General features: G+C 56.8%; 1 protein-coding gene across 1 annotated transcript; it reads left to right on the top strand.

Annotated features, from left to right (window-relative positions):
* The first annotated feature begins 803 nt into the window (after positions 1-803).
* LOC140691977 (paraneoplastic antigen-like protein 5) lies at positions 804-7,898 on the top strand. Its single transcript, XM_072956558.1, has 5 exons — positions 804-1,851; positions 2,043-2,134; positions 3,332-3,461; positions 4,115-4,175; positions 4,357-7,898. The coding sequence occupies exon 5, from the start codon at positions 4,484-4,486 to the stop codon at positions 5,816-5,818; it is 1,335 nt and encodes a 444-aa protein (XP_072812659.1). The 5' UTR covers positions 804-1,851; positions 2,043-2,134; positions 3,332-3,461; positions 4,115-4,175; positions 4,357-4,483; the 3' UTR covers positions 5,819-7,898.
* The last annotated feature ends 465 nt before the right edge of the window (positions 7,899-8,363 follow it).

Below are 8,363 nucleotides of genomic sequence, written 5' to 3'. Positions count from 1 at the left end.
AACCACATCCATCCAGGTTTTGTCCTACACATTCATCTTTCTCATTCTGGAACAACCGGTCATTTTACTTTCGGACAAAATTATTCTTTTTCTTTAACAAAAACGCATTCTGCATACCTTCTATACTTTATTTAGTCTAAATCTAAGGTTTATTTTTTCTCAAAGTCTAAGGTTTTCAGTTACCAAAAGATCTTGGAAAGTATCTTTAAGGCTGATGTACTACACGTGGAATATAATTACTATTGAAATAAAGTTTTGTGAGAATGAGTTCCCTTTCATTAATTTCTGAGAAGTTTGAGTATTCAATTTATAAAAGCACTTAATTATCTCTAAACCAATAATAATGGAGCTCCTTGGGGTGATTTTATAATCTCATTTGGTAATACCATCAGGGGTAGGAAATGTTACGTACACGTATGGGCACACAAAAACATGCATATAAAATAAATAAAAGTCCCGGGGAAGTAATATACAGCATGGACACTATACTTAATAATAGTGTACTATATTGTATATTTGGAAGTTGTTGAGAGAGGAGACTTTAAAAATTCTCATCACAAGGGAAAAAAAAAACTATGTGTGGCGATAGATGTTAAATAGACTTATTACGGTGGTTATTTTGCAACATATACAAATATCATTAAGTTGTACACTTGAAACTAATATATGTTTTTAGAGGTGTTTCTTAACCTCCACTTTTCTAGGATCACAGTCAGAACACGTCTTCCCATGGTATCACCCTCTGTGACAGCTCGTGATACCTGTAATGCCAGGGGGCTGAGTGGGGGCTTGTGAGAGTCCTCAGGTAAAAGTAGGTAGGGTAGGTAGACCCCTGCTTGGGGTCTGCGACTTTCTGGCAGCAGCAGGTAAGCGCTTTTGCTTGGCACAGGAACCGGAGTGATTAACCAGCCTCTCAATAGTTCCTTCTAATTAAGGAAGGTGTATTCAGGTCTGTGCTCCCCTTCCCAGACGTAGCGGGTATCTGTGCTCAAAGGGGAGTCTGCAAATGTCTTGCTTAGTAATCTTTAATTTAAAATTTGGTTTGCTTTTCATATTTTTATGAAGACTTTATCAAAAAGCCTCTTCTTCTGTGTCCCAAATAAAGCAAAAGAAATTTATTCTGTCACCAAAGTCCCACAACTTGAAAAGTGACTACAGGCTTCGGAGGCGTGCTGCTCAAAGCGTCCGTCAAGGATCCGCGGCATCAGTCATCACGCTTTCGAGAAACGCAGAATCTCAGTCCCACCCCAGCCTTCCCGACTCAGAGCTAGGCTTCTTATCGAGATCTCCCGGGGACTGTGCATGCCTTCCAGGGCACTAAACTGAGATTCACCCACGCCCTTATCCGGAGCAGCGCATTAGTGTCTCGCGGGCCCCTGGGCAAACATTGCAGCCGTCCTTTTGTGGAAGAAATCGCCTCTGGAAAAGGGCGGGAAGCAGTTTGGGTACTAGATGGGTAATGCTTGGTCGTGCAGTCGAGAGTATAATGGGAGAGTGAACTCCTTTGATAGTTTTCTACCTTTTGGTGAACCCTGCAAATTTTCATGCTTTTGTGTTTCACAGAAAGCAGCTGTATTCTTTTACCTAGAAAACAGCTTGATAAACTGGGATCTGGATTTCCTTTAGTGAGCACCCGCTAGGGCTTTACTTTTGCACTCAGCTCTGTGCAGACTGCTTGGAGTATTCAAGTAGGGACAGCGGCTGGTGACTGTCACGCCACAGATCCCGTCCAATGGGGAACAGACACGAGGAACAGGAACTGCAAGGACTGCTAGGCCTGCTACAGCACGTGGCAGGCCTGGCGGGCTTCTTCGAGCTAATCCAAGTCTGGACTCGGCCCAGCTCGGTAACGTAAGGCGCCCCCAGCTTGATTCCCACTCCCTGTCGCCCGGGGGAAGGTAGGGACAGGGGCGCAGGGCGGGGCGCGGAGTTCCCCCTTCGAGGGGGTGGTGGGTGACACGCTGCTAGGGCGCAGCTGCGAGCGGGCCGTGTGCAGTCCCGGGGGGGGGTCCTGTCACCTCACAACCTCTTCCCGCCACCAGCTCCTGGCCCAGCCTGCACCGCGGCAGCGGAGGCGACAGGCGCAGGGTGGTTGCGGTGCTCCGGCGCTCTGATCTGGAGGCATCTCCAGCAGGTATGAGTTGGGGCCCGGGGCACAGAGAGCAACCCAAACCGCATGGGATTCCTCCCAGTGATCCTCGGCATCTTGCTTGGCATCCCAGGGGCTAGGGGCTGGAAGTAGGATCGCACTGGGTCAGGCATGGCACCCCACCAGCTCCCTGCCATTTCCACACCTAACCCCGCCCAGAGCCATTGCGGTCAGGACAAGTGGCTCTGAGCCTTACCCTGGAGGGAAAGTGTCTTCAGTCCCACCCCTCTCCTGGCCTCCACCAGCTTCTACTGACCAGATGTATTCCTGCAATGGAATAGGGGGCGTTTGTGGTAGCGGGTGTGTGAAGGGGTGGGGTGACTTAGGAAGGTGGGCTTAGGTGTGTGTGCGGAGCGCAGGGGAATAAGGGTGGGAGGCTTCGGGACAGGAGTTGGACTCGGGTGTGGGCAGGGCTTGGGGCAGGGAAAGGCCTTAAAAAGAGGCCCCGACATAGCTTGGGTGGGGGCAGGGCTTCTTTAGGGATTTGTGGCGGGGTTTGAGACTTGGGCATAGGTGGAGGTAGGGCTTAGGAGGGGGATGGGACTTGGCTGGGGCAGGAATCCAGCTTCCGTGTGGGTTGTGCTCGGTGGCAGAAGTTGGGCTAGGGTGGGGGTGGGGCTTGGGGAGGGGTCGAACTTCTGTGGGGGTGGGGCTTGGGAGGGGATGGGACTTGGGAAGGGGTGGGACTTGGTAGGGGCAGAGATCGAGCTTCCATGCGGGTGGGGCTTGGCGTCAGGGGTTGGGCTCAGGGGGGTGGGGCTTGGCGTCAGGGGTTGGGCTCAGGGGAGTGGGGCTTGGGAAGGGGTGGGACTTGGCGGGGGCAGGGATGGAGCTTCCGTGGGGGTGGGGCTTGACCTCAAGGGGTTGGGCTCCGGAGGGGTGGGACTTAAGACAGAGGCTGAGCTTCAGTGAGGGCGGGACTCGGTGGCAGGGATAGGGCTTGGGGAGGGGTGGAACTTGACAGTGGGGGCAAGGTTTGAGGGCGGCGGTGGACTTGAGGGTGGGGCAGTAATCTTACTGTAAGATCCCTTCTGTTCTAATGCTGATTGCCAGTTGAGCCGTTTCTTGGCTCCTTATACCAGGGTACTTGTGGGCACCTCTGTAGACTCAGAATTGGCGCGGCCTGAGCAGGGGTGTCTGTGGCAGAATCATAGTGAAAAACTTCTACCTTGCCTTGGACAGATCCAGTGAAGCAGTACCCAGCACCCCGGGACCAGGAACTGCCTGACTGTGGTCAGAGCTAGAGGGCAAGGCGTACTGTTGAGTGTGTGGGTGGAATCCCCGCATCTGTCAGGGGGGCCCTAAGCAGCAGGTGAGCAGCTGTGAAGTGGACCTATGTTGGGAGGGGCCTCTGTAAAACTGACAAAAAGCAGGAGGGGAGGGGTGGTCTGCAGGGTAAGGTCACACCTAGGGTGAGAGTTGTCTGTTTCCTGCAGTGTGGTCCTGGAGACCCTTTTGGGGTCCCTTTTCGGCCCCTGATTCTAGTGTCTACACAATTTGAAACCATAAGCTCTTGTGTTTTTCAGCACTTGGTCCTTGCTGCCCACCCTCCAGCTCCCCTCCCCCCACAACAGCAAAAGACACTTCTTTGGTCGGAGGCTGGTGACATCACCTGTTGCTCCCTAACCTGAATCTCCTCTGTGATGGAAACTCGGGGTCCCCGCTGTTTTTCGTATCCATGGCAACACTGCCGCTTGTCACACCTTCTCCACACCCACCAGTTTCGTTGCATTGTGCAGAACTCCAGCCATCTTTCTCATTTGTCAGGCATTTTCTGAGAAAGGAGGGAACTTCACGTCTCCATCCTCTGACCTTCGCCCCAGTGAAGAGGGTAGCAGGTGCCCTGGGCCTGCAGAGCCCTGAGCCAGGGAGTGGGACAGCCTCCTGTTCACTCCTGCTTGGAGGGCTTTGGCTGTGTTCCTCGGCATCTGGCCCCACCTCTTGACTCTAGCCTTTCCACCACAGGCACCTCCAGTACACACAGCAGAGTTCTCGGACTTTGAGGAGGAACCCACAGCAAGAGGAGGTCAGCAGGGAGGGGATGAGTTGGGGGTAACTTGGCCTGAAGAGACCCCTCCACCAAATGATTGGGGAAGCCCTGAGAAGCAGGGATCCCTGTGAGCGGAAGTGGGGGAAGAGGAGGGGCTTTTTTTGGTGGGGGTGGGACGGTGGGCATTAATGATGCTCTCATCCCATTTGCGTTACAGGCTGTGGAAACCTGGGACGATTCTGCCTTCATACTTGGCCTTGGCTCAGGATTTTTTGAATCCTGGTCCAACACTGTGAGCTGATTCCTGCCCCCAGTGATAGATCGGTCCATAGAAAGTGGGAGCGATGGCCTTGTCACTGTTGGAGGATTGGTGCAAGGGGATGGACCTGGACTCCAGGAAGGCCCTGCTGATCGTGGGGATCCCTGTGGAGTGTAGTGAGGCTGAAATTAAGGAGACCTTGAAGGCAGGCTTACAGCCCTTGTGCAACTACAGGGTGCTGGGCAGAATGTTCAGAAGGGAAGACAATGCTAAGTCAGTTTTCATTGAATTAGCTGACACCATCAATTATGCTATGATGCCCAGTCAGATACTAGGAAAGGGAGGTACCTGGGAAGTGGTGGTGAAACCCCGTAGCCCGGATGATGAATTTCTCCATAGACTGAACTACTTCCTGAAAGACGAGGGCCGGAGAATGGTCGATGTGGTCAAGACCCTGGGGTACACCACCCCCACCGAGGGCATAGAGCCAGAGGGCTTGGCTCAAGTCAAGCTACCCGTTTGGCAGCCTGTGACAGAAAGCATGTGGTACCGGAAACTGAAAGTATTTTCAGGAAGCACTAGCCCCAGCCCGGGCGAAGAGAACTTTGAAGCCTGGCTGGAGCAGGTCACTGAGATGATGCAGATGTGGCAAGTGTCTGAGGCAGAGAAGAGGCGCCGTTTGGTGGAGAGCTTGCGCGGCTCTGCCCTGTCCGTCATGCGGGTGCTCCAGGCCAATGATGACGCCATGACTGTGGAGCAGTGCCTGGACGCCCTGAAGCAGATCTTCGGGAATAAAGAGGACTATAGAACCTCACAGTTTAAGTTCCTCCAGACCCTTCAGAAGTCTGGGGAGAAAATCTCGGGGTTTTTGCTGCGCTTAGAGCCCCTGCTGCAGAGAGCCGTGCGGCACAGCCCCTTGTCAGTGAGAAGCACAGACATGATTCGCCTGAAACACATCCTGGCTCGGGCCTCCATGACTGCTGCCCTCCGGGGCAAGCTAGAGCTCCTGGATCAGCGAGGGTGCGCTCCCACCTTCCTGGAGTTAATGAAGCTCATTCGGGATGAAGAGGAGTGGGAGACCACCATGGCTGTGACCAAGGAGGGGCAGAAGCAAGTAGGAAGGGGCCGCGAGGCCCCGGGCAGGCACGTAGTGGCTGAGGCCACTGTCCCAACACCTCAGGTCATCCTACAGGCAGGGCCATTTAGTGAGAAGAGCACTCAGACCATCCAGAAAGGGGCTGTCCCGGCACTGAAGCGCAGGCGACTGTCCTGCTGCTACAGTACCGGGGAGGAAGGCCCCAGCCAGGGAGCGTGTCCTCAGGCCAAGAACCAACCTTCGCCAAAGCAGAGTCCTCAGCTTGCAGCAGAAGAGTCGGGAAACGGGACAGGGGCTGGGGCTATGAGCCATCCCGAGCCCTAGGAAGCTTAGGCTCAACAGATCCAGGCATCCTCTCCCCTTGCAGGCAATGGAAAATTTTTAATGAGGGAAAGGGGCAGTGCACAAAAATAGCAAGGGGCTTGAGTGGGGAAGAGGGGCAGGGCAGCCAGGCCCAGGCCGAGCCCCGTCTGCCTCCACCAGCCGGAAAGGACTCCATCCAAGCCAAAACCAGCTCAGGAAGGTACTGGCGATGCAAACAGAGGGCCGCCACATCCAGCACACAGGCTGCCCAAGCCTCAGACAGAGACCCCAGTGCAGCAGAGGCTGAAGAGGGTGCGGCCAAGGGCTCTGGCCTCGGCCCCATCTTCTGGCCACCCCCAAACACCCACCCCGTGGGCTCTCAGCTGATGATGCTGACAGGCCCCCAGGCCACGCGGGGCCTAGAGGAGCCTTACCCGGGGCCATCCCTGCCAGAAGGAGCCAGCACCGGTGAGGAAGAGCTGCGTGGCAGAGGGGCGATGCCCCGGAGAGGGGTTCGTAGGGTCCAGCCCATCTTCAGGATCATCTACACTGCTCCAGGGGAGCCCCAGGAAGGCAGCACCCTGGAGCCTCTGCGCCAGTGAGGGCAGGAGACCCAGCGGCCCCGGGGACCTAGCACCAGCCTACAGGCAGTCTCCTCCCCCTGCCCCCAAGAAGGGTTGTGGGGGCAAGGAGCACCAAGACTGTAAGGAGAAGATGCGCAGACAAGAGCTGCAGCTCAGCTTGGCAGGCAGGGCTCCTGGGTACCTGGTGGGCCAGTACCCCACAACAGGCTTTGGTGTGAGTGGGTGTGCAGGGAAACTTGTTCCAAAGCAGCAGGAGGAGGAGGAGAGGAGGAAGGGGAGGAGGAGACAGGCGGAAGTGAGGGTGGAGAAGGAGGAGGAGGTAGTGGTGGAGAAGCAGGAGGGTGGAGGATTCGTTGGTGGGAGGGAGGGGTGTTTCATTCTTGTGTTTGTGTATGGCCACTGGAGACGTGCAGAGAACAGGCAAGGCGACCTGGGACTGACCTGGCCAACCACAGCTCACCAGCTGCCAATGCCAAGGCCACCGCCAGACCCTGTCAACTCGGGCGGCCGTCCTCGGAGCACCCCTGAGAGCCCAGCCCCGGCCTTGGTGAGGGCCACCTGAAGACGTCTGCCCCCACACTGCCCTGGGAGATGTCAGGGGCCATGTCAAGGTGCCTGGGCCTCCAAGAGGGGCCCCTAGTCACCGTCCCCTGGGGCAGGCTGCTCCCTGTACTAGGAAGCCCATAGGAAGCCTGTGTCTCTGTGGCCCCATAGTGATCTCCTCACCACCCCCCACACCAGCGCCCGTTTACGTGCAGAGCCCTGAGGTGCCCGTGGACCCAGGCCGGGTGTCCCTCCTACCCGGGCCGCCACCTCTGGGCCCGGCCACGTGCCCTGAGCTCAGGGCACCAAGGCTCTGCTCGCTCTGGCCCAGTGTCGTGAGCGCCACGTCCGCTTTGTCGGAGTAGATTTAGGCCAAACGCTGCTTGTTCCTGTGGAGATGTGTGTGTGTTCTTCTCTGAGCAGTACCCCCAGCCCAGCCCGGAGACCCCAGCCCGGTCCCAGGAGACGGCGGGATGGACAGATGGACGACGCCCACCTGGTGGCCTCGGGAAGGAAGAACTGGGCCGGGGAAGGTTGGGGGCTGCGGAGGGTCCTTGGGGACCGTGCTGTGATCTGCCATCGCTGTTCCTCGTGACCCCTTGTCCTGGGCTTGGGGGAGCGTTCCCCGCCGTGTTCTGCAGTGTCCTGGACTGTCCTGTGGGGGCCAGAGGGCAGGGCCAGGCCCCAGCATGTGGGCCAGAGGGGGAGGGGTGCCCTGGGGGCAGCGGTCATTGCTGGGGTCCACCGTCCTGGCCAGAGGCTGACCGTGGGGCCCTCAGGAAGGGAGACTATGTGGGGAGGGCCGCAGCACGGTGGGGGGCAGCTGAGACACCTGGTGAGGGACCCTGGGAGGAGGAGGGGGCTGAGATCTGTGGGCTTTAGTGGCCGTTAGAAGTTCCTGCCTGTGTGGTCATTCCCTCTTTTCGGTAGTTTCAGTCAATGTTTCTCTTTAATAAATTTCGTTGAAAGTTTCAGCTGAGTCTGGCCTCTGCTGTGGGCATTTGAAGGAAGGGTCTACTGGGGATGGGGGTAGGGGGAGGTGACAGTGGCCTGGGACCTCGAGTCAGCACTGGAGTATGGTTAGAGCAGGGTCCAAGGGGGTCTGTGTGGTCCCCTGGGCTGGATGGAGCCAGGTGACAGGACTTGTGGGCACGGCCAGTGGCTGGCTGGGTCCCAGGAAACTGGGGGAGCCCCCAGGAATAAGTGGTTGCACGTTGGATGGGGGAGGGGGGGACCGCAGGCAGGACCCGAAGCCACAGGATCCCTGGTAGCACTGTGTGTTTTCAGGGCATGCAGATCCTTCAGGGAGGTCACGTGTGCAGTCCCAAGGACCAGCCGGCCACAGAAGGGTCCAGGCGTGAGGTCAGAAGCCCCTGCCAGGACCTCAGTGCAGGACTCCGGGGTGGGGGGGTGTTGTCCACCTGCCTGTGATCAGTCCA

Source organism: Vicugna pacos, chromosome X (genome assembly GCF_048564905.1).
Source record: "Vicugna pacos chromosome X, VicPac4, whole genome shotgun sequence".
NCBI classification, from domain to species: domain Eukaryota; kingdom Metazoa; phylum Chordata; class Mammalia; order Artiodactyla; family Camelidae; genus Vicugna; species Vicugna pacos.
This window is presented reverse-complemented; position numbering and strand designations above follow the sequence as displayed.

What these genes read in the sequence shown, in the direction of transcription:
- LOC140691977 (XM_072956558.1), top strand. Translation starts at nt 4,484, where the DNA reads ATGGCCTTGTCACTGTTGGAGGATTGGTGCAAGGGGATGGACCTGGAC.